Source organism: Mustela erminea, chromosome X, assembly GCF_009829155.1.
Source record: "Mustela erminea isolate mMusErm1 chromosome X, mMusErm1.Pri, whole genome shotgun sequence".
NCBI lineage: Eukaryota > Metazoa > Chordata > Mammalia > Carnivora > Mustelidae > Mustela > Mustela erminea.
The window spans coordinates 31,866,483-31,886,245 of NC_045635.1; the positions used below are offsets into that span (position 1 = coordinate 31,866,483).

Consider the following 19,763-nt stretch of genomic DNA (forward strand, 5'->3'; position numbering starts at 1 on the left):
ATTTGCCTGCAGGAAGAATTTAAATGCCCAGGGATCTAGCAGGGTATGGATGGCATCTGCTCTGGTGCAGAATTGGAAAGGACTTTGAGAAAACATGTCCCTAAAAGAGAATGATAGTTTGATGGCATAATGTGGCCAGTAAAATTCCCAAATTTAAAAAAAATCAAAATCATTTCTACTTCCGCTATTTTACATCCAAGGGAATATGGACCTGGCTGATGAGTGCCTTAATCCAGAAGCATGGATTATCCTACTTACGTTTCTGGCATGAATCAATTACATTACTTCAGATGTTTAAGAAAATAAACAAATATTGTTATATCAATATATCTTCAGAAATAAAGCCGTCATTTTTCTGAATTCCACTGTTATGATGGATTCCTTTTGGGACTGGCAAAGGAGAGAGGCTGGCACCGGGCATTCCTTGTGGTCTTTACTCATGAACATTTCATGAGTTGGAAAATGTACACTTACAAATGTCCTTGGCTTTCACTTTCAGACTCAGTATCATTAGGAAGTGGATATTTTTAGGGAAAGGGAAAGAGTGTATAACATAAAACCTCCGATAGAAGTTTTATACTGGGACTTGTACATTCCAATTATTGTTTACTATTAAATGGCTAGTTATTCTTTATCTTTGATGAGAATAGTAATTACTGTTGAGTTGCTTAAGCTTCCTCTTCTAAGCAGTTTAACTTTATTTAAATTACTTAATCTAAATATTTTCATTTCAGTCTGTTTGTGAAAGAGAACAATGAGGTTTCTTTATTTCTGTTAATGAATGAACAATTTTGATCAAGTGATTATCTGACCTGGTTTGTTTTAATGATGTTGCCACATCTCAAATAATTTGCTCAGAATGAAAACAGTCAATGAAAATCTGTACTTGAATAGGATAAAATAAAAATAACAACATTCTGACAGCCTTTATTTTCTCTTTAGACCAGCTGATAATCTTGAACTTTGGTTAGATGTAATAGATTTCAAATGTGATGCACTGTCAGTGTTTTTTAATATACAATATATAATACTAACATTATATATAGTATAAAATATATGACATATAACAATATACAATATGCAACATTCTGTATAATATGTAATTAATATGTTTTGTAATATATGACACCTAACAGGTAACACAAATACAAATCACAATTTGATTTTAAAATGATTTAAGGCAATTAATATTCTTGCAGATGTGACTGGTTTTCTTGACATACACTTGTGTATTTGAAAAACATGTTTGCCATTTTTAACATTTGAGGTGCTAAATGAGAGTGAATTAAAATTATAGCTAATTAATGTCATAATAGTTGTCTGGTCCATTGGTTGATAGGCTTGTTTTCTTGGTTTCAAAGAACTTCCTCATATAGAATTAGGCTTTGAACATTTTCTTGCATTTGTTTTTTATCTATTACTTAAATACTTTGCCATTATCAATGAAATTTGCTTGAGACTTGAGACTTTTATGCTACATCCAATTTTAGCATTGAGAGATTTTTATAATGGTTTTCTCGTTTCATGGACAATAAGAAAATGGTGACCTTCCGAGAAAAAAATCAGTGTTGCTTAGAAGGAAAAGGCCAACATAGATAGTCTGCCTACTGTAAGAATTGATATTAGCTGTTGCCTTAAGGTAAACGGTATAATAAGGTGATACAAGAAGTATTAATTGGGCATACCTCTAACTGCTTCCCTTGGTTTTTAACTATGGAAAAATTATTTCCATCTGTTGCTCAAGCTGCAAATTATTTTGATTACCAGAGGACAGAGTACCCCTAAGTCATAGAAATGGAGCAAACAATAACGCTTACCAAATATTCCATATATGTGTCTCATTCTCAGCCCTCATTCAGTTAGCTAAAGCCATGAGGTTGGTTCTGGCTAATTATATGTACACTTGGCACTTGGACATTACAGGTGGTAGGAGCACCTACCCCTTGCATAGTCAAAAATCCCTATTTAACTTTTGACTCCCTCAGAACTTAACTATTAATAGCCTACTCTTGACCAGAAGCCTTATCAATAGCATTAACAGTTGGCTAACACATAGCTTGTATGCTGTCTTCTTACAATGTTTCATATACTGTTTTGTACACTGTATTGTATACTGTTCTGTGCATTGTATTCTTACAATAAAGTAAGTTAGAGGAAAGAAAATATTAAGAAAATCCTAAGGAAGAGATAATGCATTTCTAGTACTATACTATGTTTATTGAAAAAAAGTCCACGTATAAGTGGACCTGTGTGGTTCAAATCTGTATTGTTTGAGGGTCATCTGTAATGCATATTACTTTAATGTTGAGCACTGAAAAGCCCTTGAGCAAGCTTCTAGCCACTTTTCTTCCCTTGACGTGTCAAGAAAGGAAGAGAGGTGTCCCTAATGGTACACCTGTAAGATAGTGGTATCATTCACAACATGGGTCCCTGAGTGACTTTATGTACAAGATATATTCTGTCATTGATAAATAAACTTGATGGTTATGCCCTGGTGATTTAGAGGTAATGTGTTACTTCAGGATAAGCTAATCTCTTCTAGATTATAAAATATAATTAAATATAATAGTATTAAACATTACTTTACTCCAAAATGAATTTTACGATTTATGCCACCAAAAATGACTAAGCTATTTAAAATTTTCTTTTTAAAAGTTGCAGATGGATCTGTTCTAGTTCCTTTACGATTTGTTCCTCTCAGTCCTGGACGCTACCCTTGTAAAATTTTGCTGATATCACGGTATGATGTGCGTGTCTATTGCATTGAAGGTGTGGTAAATGAAGAACGTCCAGAGGCCAGGTTTGAATTTGAAACACCAGCATTTGAAGCCCTTACCCAGCATATTCCAGTCGTAAGTGGTACTTATACTTAATTAGTTTTTTGGTACTTTTCTCAATTCCCATTACCACTGTCTCAATTAAAGTCCTCGAAACCTCTCATCTTGAACTATTAGAATTTCTAATTCTAGAAATTATCTGCTGCCATTTGTTTCTCCACATTGAGGACAGAGCTTATTCTTCAATATAAATGTTACCATGTTATGTACCTCACTAATCACTTCTGTTGGATCTCTTTCCTTCAAAAAGTAACTCCAACTTCTTTAAGTTATCATCACATTCCCACTCAAAAGGGAATTCCTTTCCCTTTTGATCTCTCCCTTATGGTCTTTCCAATCTCTGCTTCAAATTCAGTTGTGATCTTCACAATTAAGATGGGTTCATGGGCTCTAAGAACAATGACTGGCTGTAGCTTGGCTCTCAAAGTGACATTACAGCATAGAAAAAGGTAATATATTTGTAAGGAATGTTGAATATTCTAGACTAGAAATTGGTTTTGTTTCTTTAATTATTAAAGATGTAAGAAAAGTCTGCTCAAAGCATGAAAATTTGCTCTGATGAGATGTAAAAGCTTTGCTATCTGAGCAATTTACCAGATAGATCGCCCATAATTAGGAGTAGAATGTGTAATTCTAAGACCGTTTTATAATTTTCACAGTAATTAATAAGTCAAACAAATATTTCTTTAAATATTAAATAATCTATGGGTCAACCTGTTAGGCTGTTAGGCAGTGCTCCAGTACAACAATGAAAGCATACATAGTCACCCTTATGCTAAATATTCACATTGTTGATAGTTGTTCTTAACAACTATGACTTTCAAAGCCTGAAATGTAATTTAAAATACAATATATAATTTTATTAAAAGTACCAAGAATTAATACATAATTCAGATTTATCAACATCACCCTTCTGATATTTTTCTACATTTTTTTTCATGCTTTAGAGTAATAAGACAAAGAATGAATGGAAATGTCAAGTTACTATAGAAGGAGAATGGTTTTTTGGACCTTCTATTTTATATGTTGGACCAGGAGAAACTGTGCAGTATCCCCTTACATTCAAACCTATTTTGGAATGTGAGATTATGGTATGAACTCATTGATTTTTTTCCTAGTATTAATTTGTCAATGAACTGTTATATGATATTAACCTTTGTAATTTATTATAAACTTTTTTGGAAAAAAGTTATATACTATATGCTTTTGATTATTAGTATTCACTCTGCTTGAAACTTTAATAAATCTTTTAATTTGAGGGACAAAATCTCAAATTTACAATGCCATTGGCTGCCAGTACTTATATCTAGACTATTTTTACATAACACGCTTAACAAAGTAAAATCATTGTTCCTTTATTTTTATTCATTAAGATAGTTGATACTTCAGAGGATATTTTCTTAAGACATATTTCTTTGACAAGGACATAAAAATGCATATACTTGCTATGTATGAGAATGCCAATATAAACTCTGTCATTTAGAGAAAGAAAAGAGAAATACAGAGCTTTTCACAGGAAATTAATCTTTATCCATTCAGTAGAAGTATTTATACATAAACCAGAAAAGTCAATGACTGACACCTCCTTGAAAGCTCATTTCATTAATCAGATTCAAAGTTAATAGGATAGCAGAGATTGTTTGAGATCCAACTGTGACTCCTATAGAGCTGAAATTTGGCTGATTTGTCACAGGGCAGACTTACTCTACAAAATGAAGTAGATGGTATGGAGTATGTCTTTGACATAAAAGGGATTGGGAAAAAACCCCTGGCCTTGGAACATATCACTATAGACTGTCAAGTAGGGAAGACGACAAATAAACCCATAATGGTACCCAATTATACGAAGACCATTCAAACATTTAAGGTAAGATTTTTTTTTTTTTAAGGATGAAAGTGTTTTAAGAAGGAGTATATTGAATTATGTGAAATTTTAAAAAGATTTAATTTTACTTAACTAGGAGAAGTACCACATAAGGAAATGTTTAGAATTCTACTTTTTATTAGGCCAACAGCTATCAAAGTTCATTTCAATTATAATGTTGAAATAGCACCAAACAAGTTTTCTATCTAAGTATTAGTATATGATCATAAAGCACATTAAAAGCTGCTTATTTGAATCATGTATTTTCACCCAAATAAGTTATATATGATAATAAAAGATATTTTCAAAAGTATTTTTGAGAGCTCTTAAAAATTTTTTTTAAGATTTATTTATTTGACAGACAGAGATCACAAGTAGGCAGAGAGGCAGGCAGAGACAAGCAGGCTCCCAGCTGAGCAGAGAGCCCAATGCAGGGCTTGATCCCAGGACCCTGGGGCCATGACCTGAGCTGAGGGCAGAGGCTTTAGGCCACCGAGCCACCCAGGCGCCCCTCTTATCCACATTTTTATACCCAGCGTGGATTATAGTGTCAAGTACCTAATAGTTTTTCAAGGGAGAGTTTCCATATTTTTATATTTAAAGGGCTTCAACAATTATAAAAGAACTGAAGAGTATTTAAGATTTAAGAAACATTTGTTCCTAGAAATATTATCCATAGGTACAATATCTCCTTTCTTAATTTGAAATTTACCATTGTTTTTAATCAACACAGAATAATGAGCAATATGAATTTGCCCTTTCATTTAATTTAATTTAATACAAAATTTAATACATAATACAAGATGCTTGTTTGCATTTCAGTAGAAATTCTATTGAGGAACAACTGAGGTAGCACCAAGGAGAAGGACTGGGCTGAGAATCTTTGCTTTATACTTTCAGCTTTCAGCATACTCTTGATTTAGTAGCACTGAAATGCTTCTGATTCTCCATCTTCATTCCTCCGTCTGTGAAATGAAATTTACCTCAGTGCACTCAAGACTGATTCACATTCTTTCCCCCTGCTCTTTCACTCTCAGTATCTTCATCTTTGTGGGATTATTTCCCTTAATGTATATTCTCAAATTTTTCCATTGCCAGAGAAAACTTGTCTGTATACTACTTCTTCTTCAACTATTATCATCTTTATTGTCCACAATTGCTAAACTTTTTGAAAAAACGATGGTTGCATGATCACTTCTTAATTTACGGTGGACGATTTAAAGCTTTTCTACTGTGCTGTGAAATTGCTGCCACAGCAATTACCTTTGACTTTGGGTCAAGAAAAATCACTTATTTTGCCAATGTATCTGCCTCAAAACTCCTGCGGTGTTTGACAGTGTCGATCTGCCTTCTTAAAACTCCTCACCTTTTATTTTATATCATTGTGTATTTCTCATTTCCTTGCCATTTCTTGATTATTTACTTATTTGGTTCTTTTATCCCTCTAACCTCCTGATGTCTTTTCAAGTTTCCATTTTCCAAAGTATTCCTATGTCTTTACAACATCTCACCTGGACATTTCTTCACTTCAAGCTGTCATCAAGTTACAAGTGCCACACCTGCACTGTTACTCGAGCGGTATGTGTTAAGTCAGTTCCTCATTCTTGACTGCTTGCTGTTCACCTGCATTTTGACAATCTGCTAACAATTCAAACTCAATATATTCTTCTCATATCTTTTCTTTGTTCTATTTTTCATTGCTGTACTTGTCCTTTTTTTTAAAGAAAGAGAGAAAGGGTGTGAGCCGGGGGTGGGGGGTGGGGGAAGAGAGAGAATCTTAAGTAAGCTCCCCGCCCAGTGTGGAGCCTAAATGGGGCTCCATCTCATGACGCCAAGGTCATGACCTGAGCCAAAACCAAGAACCCAATGCTCACATTGAACCACCCAGGCACTACAGCTACTAGACATTTTTATACCTTTTTAAAAAGGCCTTTAAGTTATAGTTCATCTTACTGCTGTAAGAATAGTTTTCTATAGAAGGTTGGGACTTCCTCAGTATGGAAGAGAAAATAAAAAATCAGAGAACATAATTGAGATACAGGTAAAATGCTGTGGTATTTTACCCAAGTGGTTAAGTAGTAGAAAATAGTTAAGCAGTAAGGAAAACAGCAGATACGGACCTTCCAAAATGGTAGAGCAGGGAGTTGTGTACATCTGTTCCTCCTCAAAAATAATAAAACACTGGCAAAAATTGTCAAAAATGAAAATTTTCTGACCTTGAAATTAAACAAAAACTTAAAACAATATGAAGAATATTTACTCAAGAAAAACTTAGGGGGCCAAAAAAAACCTTGGGGGGCAGAAATTAAAGTCCTTTGCTAAGCAGGCATCTGATTAGAAGACCAGGCATCTGGACAGAGCCACCAGGCTCCCTGAAACATACAGAATTTAAATAGACAGCTTCTGGGTGCCCAGGTGGCTCAGTCAGTTAAGCATCTGCCTTAGGCTCAGGTCATGATCCCAGAGTCCTGGGATCAAGTCCAGCATCGGGCTCCCTGCTCCACAGGGAGTCTGCTTCTCCCTCTGCCCCTCCTCCCACTTGTCCTCTCAATTTCTCTCTCTCTCAAATAAATAAATATAATCTTTAAAAATAGATAAATAAGGGGCGCCTGGGTGGCTCAGTGGGTTAAAGCCTCTGCCTTCGGCTCAGGTCATGATCCCAGGGTTCTGGGATCGAGCCCCGCATCGGGCTCTCTGCTCAGCAGGGAGCCTGCTTCCTCCTCTCTCTCTCTCTCTGCCTGCCTCTCTGCCTACTTGTGATCTCTGTCTGTCAAATAAATAAATAAAATCTTTAAAAAAATAGATAAATAAATAGACAGTTCCCCAGGGCGGACATGCACATGAGCAGTAAGCACATGAAAAGATAGTCAACTTATTAGCCATTAGAAAAATGCAAATCAAAATCCCAGTGAGATACTACTTCAAACTTACTAAGAAGGCTATAATCAAAATGACAGTAAAAACTATGAGAGAAGATGTAGAGAAATAGGAGCCATTATGCCCTTTTGGTAGAAAAGAAAATGGTACAGTCACTTTGACAGACAGTTTGGGAAGCAGTAACTCTGAAGGTTAAATATTGAGTTATCATTTGCTTCAGCAATTCCACTCCTAGATATATCTATGTCCATGACAAATGAGCATCTATGTCCACTTCAAATCTCGTAGATGTTTTCATGGAAGAATTGGTCATAGTAGACAAAAGTGGAAGCAAACGGAATTTCCACATTTGTGGATACATGAAATACGGCATATCATACAATTTAGTATCATTTGTCAATGAAATGATATAGTGATATATACCACAATACAGATGAACCTTGAAAACATTATGCTGGGTGCCTGGGTGGCTCAGTGGGTTAAGCCGCTGCCTTCGGCTCAGGTCATGATCTCAGGGTCCTGGGATCGAGTCCCGCATCGGGCTCTCTGCTCAGCAGGGAGCCTGCTTCCTCCTCTCTCTCTCTCTCTGCCTGCCTCTCTGCCTACTTGTGATGTCTCTCTGTCAAATAAATAAATAAAATCTTTAAAAAAAAAAAAAGAAAAAAGAAAAAAAAAAGAAAACATTATGCTAAGTGAAAAAAGCTAGTCACAAATGACCACATGTTACATGATTTCTATGAATTGTTCAGACACAAAGTAGATTAGTGTTTGCCTAGGCAGTGGGGGTTAGTGAGATATAGTATTCAGTGATCTGAAAGTTGGATTTAACCAGAGTTATGGTCAAATGCTACTTAAATATTCTTTATTTGCTGTATTAATATTGATATAAAATTCATTGAAATGGTTCATCTCTTACACATCAAGTTGTTATGCATGGCCTATAAAAGATACTCAAGTTGTCTAAGCATCAGTATTCTTGCTACAAGAAGCAACAGAAAATAAGCATCTTTCTTTTTGTAAGAGTCATTTTCTTTGTTCTATTTTTTCAGAGATCTCCTCAGATTTTTCTTTTACTGTAATGTTTTCTGGTTTGCTTTTCATTTAATGATGAACAGTTTTAATGGAAGTATTTAAGTTTTCAGTTTTTTCTATGCTTTAGCTTGTTACATGAATTTCATATAAATATTGACATTGTGTAATTCTTTGAAATCTCTTTTCTAGGTAACTTCAGATCTTCCAATAGTGTGGGGAAATCCAAAAATCACCATAGACCCTGATAATGCGGTTCCATATATTCTACATGTGTCCCCTAGGAAACGTGGTATATTCAAAGGTAACAAAACCATTAGTAAAATATTATTAACCACCACACTAGGACAGATACAGGATGAGAAGAAATTTTAAAAATATCGTTTATATTTCCCTTTTCTAATAAATGACACAGAGGGAAATTTGGTTTTCTACTTCAGTCATTAGCTTTGTGAATAATTGGAGCTTTGGAACATACCTTTTCTATCTTGAGCTATACTCTTTTGGCCATTTATTTGAATGTATGCATTGGACAAATTTCTAGAAGTAGAAATATTTAGTTAAGGGTATTTACATTTAAAATTGTGATAAATACTTCTAAATACTTAAACCAATTTGTGTGCCAGGCAGCGTCTTATGAGAATGTTTGTTTATGGGAATAGGTATTATAAAACAAGCATATGCACTGAATTAATACATGAAAAAATAGGCTAAAGTCTTTGGTGTGTGAATTTTCCTTCCTTCGTCTCTAATGAAGCATTCATTTATACAAATTGCCCTGATGGTTCCTGAACAGAATTGCTTGCCTGGGAACAGTGCTGAGGGTTATTCTATAAACTTTTGAAGGGAGGGTGCTTGAGAAATTCGAAGAGTCATAGGGAAGAACTGAGGAACTGATTCGTTGAAGAAGTAAGCTGTCCTGTTTGAGAGAGAATTACATGCCCCACGATGGTTGGATCCTGATGAGAAAATCATCATATATAGGTAAATGGATATAATTTAGAAGTATAGTAAGTACACACCTAGTAGCAATCTTATGCTCCGTGGAAGAATTAGTGTCTCAACCCTGTTTGCCTCAACAAAAAATGTTTTAGGAAAGGGTCTATAGTTAGCATAGAAGGGACTATACCTAGTATGCCAGTGCTATTAATAAGTAGAAGGGAAACTTCAGAATGGCAAACAGAGTGATCCATTCAATACTACTAGAACAAAATGTGCTGCAAAGCAAGACCCAACTTGCCCAACCCCACTGTCTGCTTCTAGTGAACTTGACCTCACATATTACTAGGGTCATAGTTATCAGCATCTTCCAAAATTCTCCCACCACTTTTCAGACATTTATTTGGCTTTGCAAAGCCAATTAATAATTCTCCATGTGATGGGTAGATTTTAAGCTATAGTGAACCTATTCCTAGCATTTCAATAAAGTAGCATATTTTGTTATTTTATGTAATTCAGAAGAATTGATTTTTAGAAATCTAAAGTTCACTTCTCATTTTAATAGTCAAATGGCAGCCCTGCTAGTGGATTTCCCTTAGTTTTGGAATGTTAGCTAGTCTTTTGTAAAGGGCAGTGAATCATTCAGATTTGCCATTATTTTTGATAAACATATTAAATCTCAGTTTCCTCTTCTACAAAAGGGAGTGAGTTCTGCTATGTATGAGAAAGAACATATGAGGAACCTCAAACTGCACAACACTGTTGTATCAGAAATGTGTATGACTTCCTTAAACAAACAAAACTCCTTATCTATGAATCAGAATCTTAAAGTTATGGAAATGGAGCTAAGAATAATTAAGAAATCATATTTAATATATCTTTCCTTCCTATAGTCGTTTTTTGTTAGTTTTGGCAGCTTTCAGAGACCATAAAATTTCAATACATAGTTTCAGTGAACAAGATATGAACTCATTTAACATGCTGGTTTGAAGGACTTTTGAAGGAATTTGAGGAAGTTAAAAGTGACTCCAGGTACATCATTAAGTGGGGATGAATTAGTAACTCTTGCTAGCTACACAAGAGGTTTTGTAGGCTTCATAATTTTGAAAAATATTTGCAAGACACTGTCATGTCTGCTCTTTCCAGGGCAGTCCCTTAGAGGTGAATGACTGTTGATAGGATTTGGAGAAGGTGACAAGGCGAAGTCCATCTTAATGATATTATTGTAAGAAAACTTATACAGTACTTGAAGCAGTATAAATGTAATTGCTTCTGAATAGTTGTTAATCTAATGTAATTAAAAAACACACTCTAACATTTCCATATGTATATTAGAATATTATTTACAAAAGGCCTATAACTTGGGAAGCCTTTATAAGTATAATAGTTGTAAACAAAGCTGACATCCAGCTAATTATGCCCTATTTGTTAAAATATTGTAACAGATGCTTTTCCATATATGTTGGCCTATACCCAACTGTTTGAGCACCACTGTAGTAAAACCTTGCCACTATAGCACCATAACTCCTCCCTCAGGCCCCCCAGGACTTCCCAACAAGGCAGCAGCAAATAAACGGTTAAAATATAACTCACCAGGGTGCCCCAGGATTTTTATCCCGTGTCCTTTCTCAATGGCCAAATTAGAATATAGAGTTGTTAATTATTTCAAATATTAGCCATGGATGCAAAGATGGGTATCATGCCTCCTGCCTACTAGGAATTCATATCTGGTGGTAGAAATACATATCCATAAGTCATCTTAGTAAAACGTACACTTTGATATACCAAAATGACAATATATGGCACTGGGGAGCATGAGAGCAGGAGATATTAACCCTAACACTGGGGGTATGAGAGGTCTTTTTAGGGGATAATCAGTTTGATTTGGACCACAAAGGATAAGCTGTGATTTATTTGCCAATATGGCGGGGTCCTTACAGCAGAGGGAGCAATCTTACTGAAAGCACAAACAAGATGCTTCATGTCAGTAATGAGTTGAGGAGTATGTCTGCTGTGTGTTTGTGGTAGGAAATGCAGTTAGAAATACAGGCCAAATTTGATGGGCAGAGTTTTGTTTTACTTCTTATTGCAGTGGGAGTCACTGAGGATTTCTAAGGAGTGTGAGTCAACAGAATTTTAGAAAGAAAATTCTAGAGGTAAAATATAAAACAGATAGGAAGGGCAAGAGAGGGCAATTAGATCTGAAGGATCCTTTAGGAGCCTTTAGTAATATTCTAGTTGATCAGTTCTCAATATTTGTGCTTCTTCTCTTAAAAGAAGACCCTGGAAAAGAGTTTAATTGCAAAGAGTTTAGGTGAGAGTTGATCACAATAAGTACTCTGAAAGAATGGGAAGGTAAGATGCTAAAAGGAGAAAGTCAATAAAAAGTAAGCTAGGTATCAGACTACTGCTGAGACCTGAGTAAGCTCACCGGGAACCTTTAGACAGAATTGTCATGCCAGAGAACGAGCAAACTGTGGTAGTGATCCACTAACTCCAATACATCACTGGCTAAAGTTTGCTCTTAGGGCAGATTCTCATGGCAATGAATCATTCCCCACTGGAAAACTCCTAGGAAACCAATGCTGTATATGGAAGCTGTCTGCAGAGGTGATTTTCGTGGGACACCAAGAGCATATACCACAATAGGTATTATGTCATACTGTTTGGTAGGTAGAAATTTTGAAAAATGGACAGATTTGGAATTTTTGCAGCACCTTCAGTGAGCCACAATCATGTTTAAAGTGGGTGTTATAGAGACTTGAATTTGAATGCCTCTCTGGCCTTGGAACGAATAGTGAAGATTGACCATTTTAGATGAAAATTAAGGGTAGGGGCACCTGGGTGGTTCAGGTGGTTTAACATCCAACTCTTTATTTCAGCTCAGGTTATGATCTCAGAATCATGAGATTGAGCCCTGTGTCAGGCTCTGTGCTCAGTGAGGATTCTGCTTGAGATTCTCTTTCTCTTCTCCCTCTGCTTTTCACCCCCTTTGCCCCCCACCGCTTGCTCTCTCTCAATCTCTCAATCTCTCAATCTTAAAAAAGAAAAGAAAGAAAAACAAAGTTAAGGGCAGACTGAACTAGACCAGTGATAGTGGATTAAAGAATAGAGGAACAGTTTTAAAATAAATAAAAATGGGAAATGATGCTATAACAGCTTGGGTTTCCAGGGATTCAAATTCTGAGATGGGGGATTGGCAGGACATTTATTAGGAGGTGTATTATGATCAACATTTGTGAAAAGAAAGATAAGAAGGTATATTGACCAGGAGGAGAAGGAAGTTGGGCTTCTAGATAAGTCCAGTCAAGGGTTTTAGTCAATTTATTGGGGCCTCTTAAGCTAGGATGGTCTTTTGGAGTTGTCCCAAGTTAGGAGAGGGGAACTGGGCCTTTATGCTACTGTATTGATCAGTCACTGAAAGCAGACTGCATGTGAAAGTAGGTTTGACCTTGGATAAGGCTTTTTTTCAAGCTAAGACAATGCCCAGAGAGGGCTGACCTAATTTTTATCTTCCAGTATCATTCCCTGTAGCTACAAAAATAAGTCCTTCATTCCCGATTAAGAATGTGATTGATGTTGTATAGTGTCCACCACAGTTACATCTGATGGAAATAGGATGTGGAGAGATAAAGGAGAAAGGGGAGTCCAATGTAATTCTGATAGTAAACAACACTAAGGAAGGTTATATAATTAACTGGGAGATATGTCAGCTATACTTCCTTTAATTTTTTTTTTTTTTTTACTTAGCATAATACCCTCTGGTACCATCTATGTCAATGTAAATGGTACATATTCATCCTTTCTGATGGCCAAGTAATATTCCATTATACATATGAACCCCATCTTCTTTATCCATTCATCTGTTGAAGGATATTTGGCTCCTTCTACAGTTTGGCTATTGTGGACATTGCTGCTATGAACACTGGGGTGCAGATGCCCCTTCTTTTCACTGCATCTGTATCTTTGGGGTTAAATAACCCATAGTGCAATTGCTGGTTCCTAGGTTTGCTCTATTTTTAAGGTCCTGAGGAATATCCATACCATTTTCCAGAGTGGTTGTACCAGATTTCATTCCCACCAATAATGTAAGATGGTTCTCCTTTCTCCACATCCTCTCCAACATTTGTTGTTTCCTGTCTTGTCAATTTTAGCCATTCTAACTGGTTTGAGGTGGTTTGAGCTATCTCATTGTGGTTTTGATTTGTGTTTCCTTGATGGCAAGTGATGTGGAGCATTTTTAATGTGTCTGTTGGCCGTTTGTATGTCTTCTTTGGAGAAGTGTCTCTGCATGTCCTCTGCCCATTTCCTGACTGGATAATTTGTTCTTTGGGTGTTGCATTTGAGAAGTTCTTTATAGATCTTGGATACCAGCCCTTTATCTGTTAAGTCATTTGGAAATATCTTCTCCCATTCCAGAGTGAAATAAGTCATTCTGAGAAACACAATTATCTTATGGTTTCACTCATATGTGAAACATAAGGAATAGTGCAGAGGATAATAGGGGAAGGGAGGGAAAGTTGATAAGAAACCATAGAGGAAGACAAACCTCTTGACTCCTTGAAAGAAACTTAGGGTTGGGAAAGGGAAGTGGGTTGGGGAATGGGTAACTGGGTGATGGGAATTAAAGAGGGCACGTGATATGATGAGCACTGGATGTTATATTCAACTAATGAATCATTGAATATTTTAGCAAAAACTAATGATGTACTGTATCTTGGCTAATTGAATTTAAATTAAAAATTTTTTTATTAAAAATTAAAAACATTCACCATGATCAAGTGGGACTTACTCCTGGGATGTAAGTATGGTTCAGTATTCGCAAATCAATCACTGTTGGAAAAGAAAAGATAAAAACCATATGATCATTTCAATAGATGCAGAAAAAGCTTTGACCATGTACAACATTCATTTATGATTAAAAAAAAAAAAAACCCCTCCCTCCCCCTGCTCAGCAGGAAGCATGCTTCTCCCTCTCCCACTTCTCCTGCTTGTGTTGCCTGTCTCACTGTGTCTCTCTGTCAAATAAATAAAATCTTAAAACTCTCCACAAAGTAGGTTTTGAGTGAGCATACCTCAACATAATAAAGGCCTTCTATGAAAAACCCACAGCTAACAGCTAACATCATGCTTAATTAAGAAAAACTGAGAGATTTTTTCACTAAGGTCAGGAACAAGACAAGGATGTCTACAATATAGTACTGAAAGTCTTAGCCACAGCAATCAGACAACAAAAAGAAGTAAAAGGCATCCAATCAAAGTACAACTTTCACTACTCAGACGACATGATACTCAGTGTAGAGAACCTGAAACACTCCACCAAAAAACTACTAGAACTGATAAATGAATTCATTAAAGTTACAGGATACAAAGTCAACATAGAGAAATCTGCTGCATTTCTATATAATAATAACAAAGCAGCAGAAAGAGAAATTAAGAAATCAACCCCATTAACAATTGCACTGAGAATAGTAAAGTACCTAGGAATAAACTTAATCAAAGAGTCTTAAAAACTGTACTCTGAAAACTATAAAACACAATGAAAGAAATTGAAGATGACACAAAGAAGTGAAAAGACATTCTGTGCTCATGGATTAGAAGCACAAATATCGTTAAATGTCTGTATTACCCAAAGCAATCTACACATTTAATGCAGTTCCTACCGAGATAACCAAGAGCATTTTTTCCTCTTTGTTCATTTTTTTGTTTTTTAAATTCCACATATGAGTGAAATCATATGGTATTTGTCTTTCTCTGATTTTTTTCACTTAGCATTATAATCTCTAGCCCCATCCACATCATGGGAAAAGGTAAGATTTCATTCTTTTTTATGCCTGAATAATATTCTGTTAGATATATATTTCTCTATATTTAAGAACACTCAAGGGGTAATATGTATGGATATATATATACACACACACATATATATATATATCTAAGAACAAATGAAGTTCAAAATTTGATATATGCCTATGTATATCTAAGGACATTCAAAGGGTAATAACCATATATTCAAGTCAACCATTAAGTAAAGATTCAAAACCAGGCTGAAATAATTTAATATGTTGATATTATAGAGAAGACAATCCCTAAATATACTTTTAAAGATTTTATTTATTTATGTATTATTTATTTGAGAGAGAGAGAAGGAGAGAGAGAGCACTAGTGGAGGCACGGACAGAGGGAGAGGGATGGAGAGAACCCAGGCAGACTCCCAGCTAAGTGCGGGCCAGAGCCAATTGCCGGGTGTTGATCTCATGACCCTGAGATCATGATCTGTACCGAAATCAAGAGTTGGATGCTTAACTGACTGAGCTACCTAGATTTTATCTGTCTACTAGATAAACGGCAGCTTTTGTCTAACTGTTAATTAGTACAGTTGATTTTATTAAGCTAAGTATAAGATTTGATAATTATCTCTTATGAACTCTTACTTTTGAGCAACAAACATACTTTCATCTCCAAAGAAAAGGTCTTTAGAAATTCTTATAATCATTAATGACATTTATTTGTGACCAAAGAAAGGGGTGGGGTGAACTTGAGTAGTTGAATATCTTAGATTTTTCCAAAGAGTTGACACATGTACAGAAGAGATAGGCAGTGACAAGGATCACTTAATAAATTATAAGACATTTATATGTATGAGCAAAAATCCAGCTGAAAGAATATAATGTCTTGATCATAGCATGTTGGCCTAAAATGATTTCCAGACATTGAACAACAAGAATTTTTTTACACTTAAAACTAATGCAATGTTATATGTCTATTATATCTCAGGTAAAAAATTAAGAATTAACAAAATTAAGGAATATTTTCATATAACATTTACTTACACTATCAAGGCTTTAGATGGTACAGAACGTTACATGGACATAGTAAAGAGCTCTCACCAGGGTGCTTTCGTTATTTATTCCACATTACAAAACCAAATATTGAGGATCCATGTTTAAGATGGTTTCTTGTCATTTTAGTAAATTTAGTCTCTACCTTGAATATTCATGATAGAGTAGTCTAAAATGACCCTTGATAATATGGTAGCTCCTGAACATAGGTAGCAATGATCAGTTGTGATGGTGCCAATAATTACCTTGTAGTTTTTCAATAGCAGCTGAAAGTGGTCTTTTACTTGCTGAAAAATGATTGTATTCATTCAGTTCAACACAACTGTAAATTACAGCTAAGATTCATTTCTACAAATTTGCAGTTCAGAAGTTCTTATACTAGAATGAAATCTGTTATGACACTGTCACAAGAAAGCCTTGTCCAAACAATTGCAAGTAAGCTTTTAGTCAGCATTGCTGAAGACTAATGTTTTTTCCTCATAAACTTTTGTTCAGTGTCAAAACAAAATGTTTACTGCGTGCACAATAAAGTTCTTATGTTGGGCCTATGTTTAAACAAGATAACAATTGTTTTTATATTTAGCATTCTGCTATTCTCTGAAATTATACACTATCCAGCAAGATGTATACTACCAGTTGCCATCTTTAAAATACAAATGAAGTTCAAAATTTGATTTCTGATATTGTATGTGATGAGAAGCACTGCCTGTCACATGTATTTTCAGAGTGTGAAGCTGAGCAAAACTAGGCTATTTAAATTTACATTTTTCATTTAAAGCTTGGGCATTATATTCATGCTAGCCACCACATTGCTGTGGTAACATTGCATATCTTTAACTTTACTCTTTCTTATTTTATTGTTATTGTGTTGTAAAGGAATACATTTAGAAGTCAAACATGACTTCGATCTCCAGTTATTCATTCTCTGGTTGTATGACCCTGACCTCACTGAATGTCAGGTTTCTTACATGTAAAATATTGATAGCTTAATCTTTCAGGGAGGTCATGGCCATTATGGGAATATATAGAACATGCTCATCTAATAGGTGCTCAAATAATGTGTAGCACACTTACTTAATATACTAACATTTTTTTAAATTCCCTGATACAATATGGAATTGCAGGGGGCTTTGCAGCTTCTTTAACCCTCTCTCTGTCCTAATTTGTCTCAATAAAAATGACAGAAACTTGGCTGAAACCGAATTTGGATCTTACTGTCGTGTTCCCTTCACCATTATGGACCGGAGCATAGTTGTGGAGGCATGAAAACCAGTTGGATTCCACGGTCTTCAAAACAAATGTTGGTTGCTCTAAAGCATTTTTCTTGCTTCTTTAGGTGAAAGAAATGTTTTGCAAAAGCAGGGCCTTGGGCCATTGCGGAGGGAATGAACTGAGTTTGCTTGGATCCCCTCATGCTCCTTTGGGCTCCTCTCTTTGCTTTTATCATCCGTGCTTTCCCGCTCTGATGTTTCAAGACAGCTTTGCCATCTGTGTGGCATTACCTTTCAGGGTTTGTGAGCACTAAACTTCTACCTGCCCCTTTCCCCAAAATCAAAATAAGTATTCTAGGGATGCCTGGGTGGCTCAATTGGTTAAGCATCTGCCTTCAGCTCAGATCATGATCCCAGGGTCCTGGGGTTGAGCCCCACACCAGGCTCCCTGCTCAGCGGGGAGTCTGCTTCTCCCTCTCCCACTCCCCCATCTCGGGCTCGCTCTCTCACTCACTCTCTGAAATAAATGAATAAAATCTTTTTTAAAAAAGACTTTTGCTTAGGAATCTCAGATACATGGATTTATTATAAATATTTTTTTCATACATTTTTATGAAAATGTTTAAATTCTAATCAACCTTCAAGGATGCTTTCCTAATATGTGACGAATTACACATAACCAGTTGAGATTAGTAGTAGATCATTCAGAAATCATTCAGATTAGAAGATCATTCAAAAATCCTGAAACTAGGGGCGCCTGGGTGGCTCAATTGATAAAGTGTTCAACTCTTGATTTCAGTTCAGGTCATGATCTCACGGGTCTTGAGATCAAGCTCTGTCTTGGGCTCTGTGGTGGGCGTGGAGCCTGCTTCAGATTCTTTCGGTCTCTCTCTTCCTCAAGCCCGCACCTCCTTAAAAAAATTCTGAATCTAAAACTTCTTTTTTTGGGGGGGGGCATTTTATCTTAACATGGATCTTCCAGAAATTTTAAAAATACTTGTGAACATTTGCCTCTTACCATTCAGCATTTCTATGAAAAACAGTCTCCCCCATTTTATTGCTCAGATGGAATCTAAGGATTCTTTTTTAATAAAAGAATTCATTTTTCATTCAGAAATTACTCATAGAAATAAGTTTAAAATAAAATTAACAATATAGGGGCACGTGGGTGGCCCAGTCCATTAGGTGTCTGCCTTCGGCTCAGGTCATGATCCCAGGGTCCTGGAATCGAGCCCCGCATCAAGCTCCCTGCTCAGCAGGGAGCCTGCTTCTCCCTCTCCTGCTCCCCCTGCTTGTGCTTTCTGTCTCACTCTCTCTCTCTGTCAAATAAATAAAATCTTTAAAGGAAAAAAAAAAATAAATGAAGGCTTTACATGGAGGCCTAAGAAGCCACCTTCACAGTGCGGTGAATCCAAACAAATGAGCAAACAGTTGCATTCAGTATCAGGGAAACATATATGAATTTGTGGAACTGAGAGATGTTAATGAATAGAAGTGATAAGTAAATGAGAGATAGATTTATAGTGAAGATTTCAATATGGCTTATTAATTATCCTGCATTAATTATCTCATACATGATATTACTTACTCTGGAAAGATACGTATAATTGGATGTGAACTTCACTTACACATCCTGCTTATACATTGCATTGAGTTTGGGGTGACAGTTCTCAGATCTTGTTGTTATGCTGCTCAGCAGTGGTGACTATAATATCTGAAATACCAAGTGTGCTTTTTAAACAGTTTTATTGTGGTATAATTGTCATGCAATAAGCTGTGCATATTTAAAGTATATAGTTTGAGAAGTTTTAACACATGCTTACAACCATGAATCCATTGTCACAAATGAAATAACGAATATATGTCACCCTAAAAAGGTTCCCTTTTTAATCCTTCGCCTTCCCTTCCCCTCATGCCACAAACTACCCTTGCCCTAGGCGACCAGTTATCTGGGTTTTCTAGTCACTTTGTGTGCATTTGCTAGCACTGTATACAAATGAAATCATACAGTGTACACCCTTTTGAGGGGTTGTTTTCATTTATGCAACATAACTGTTTTAAGATCCATCTATGTAGTACATGTTTCAATAGTTTATTCCTTTTATTGTAGTAGTAGTCCATGAGATAGATATACCACAATTTGTTCATCTATTTACCTTTTGAT

The 19,763-nt window shown here is 35.8% G+C and overlaps 1 protein-coding gene across 1 annotated transcript in view; it reads left to right on the top strand.

The window, feature by feature from the left end:
* The window catches only part of CFAP47 (cilia and flagella associated protein 47), a 521,025-nt gene that overhangs the window by 321,032 nt on the left and 180,230 nt on the right, over nt 1-19,763 (top strand). Inside the window, exons 46-49 of the mRNA XM_032330937.1 lie at nt 2,656-2,852; nt 3,785-3,928; nt 4,531-4,704; nt 8,800-8,911. Coding sequence (XP_032186828.1) covers nt 2,656-2,852; nt 3,785-3,928; nt 4,531-4,704; nt 8,800-8,911 — 627 coding nt within the window. The remainder of the gene's footprint in view (nt 1-2,655; nt 2,853-3,784; nt 3,929-4,530; nt 4,705-8,799; nt 8,912-19,763) is intronic.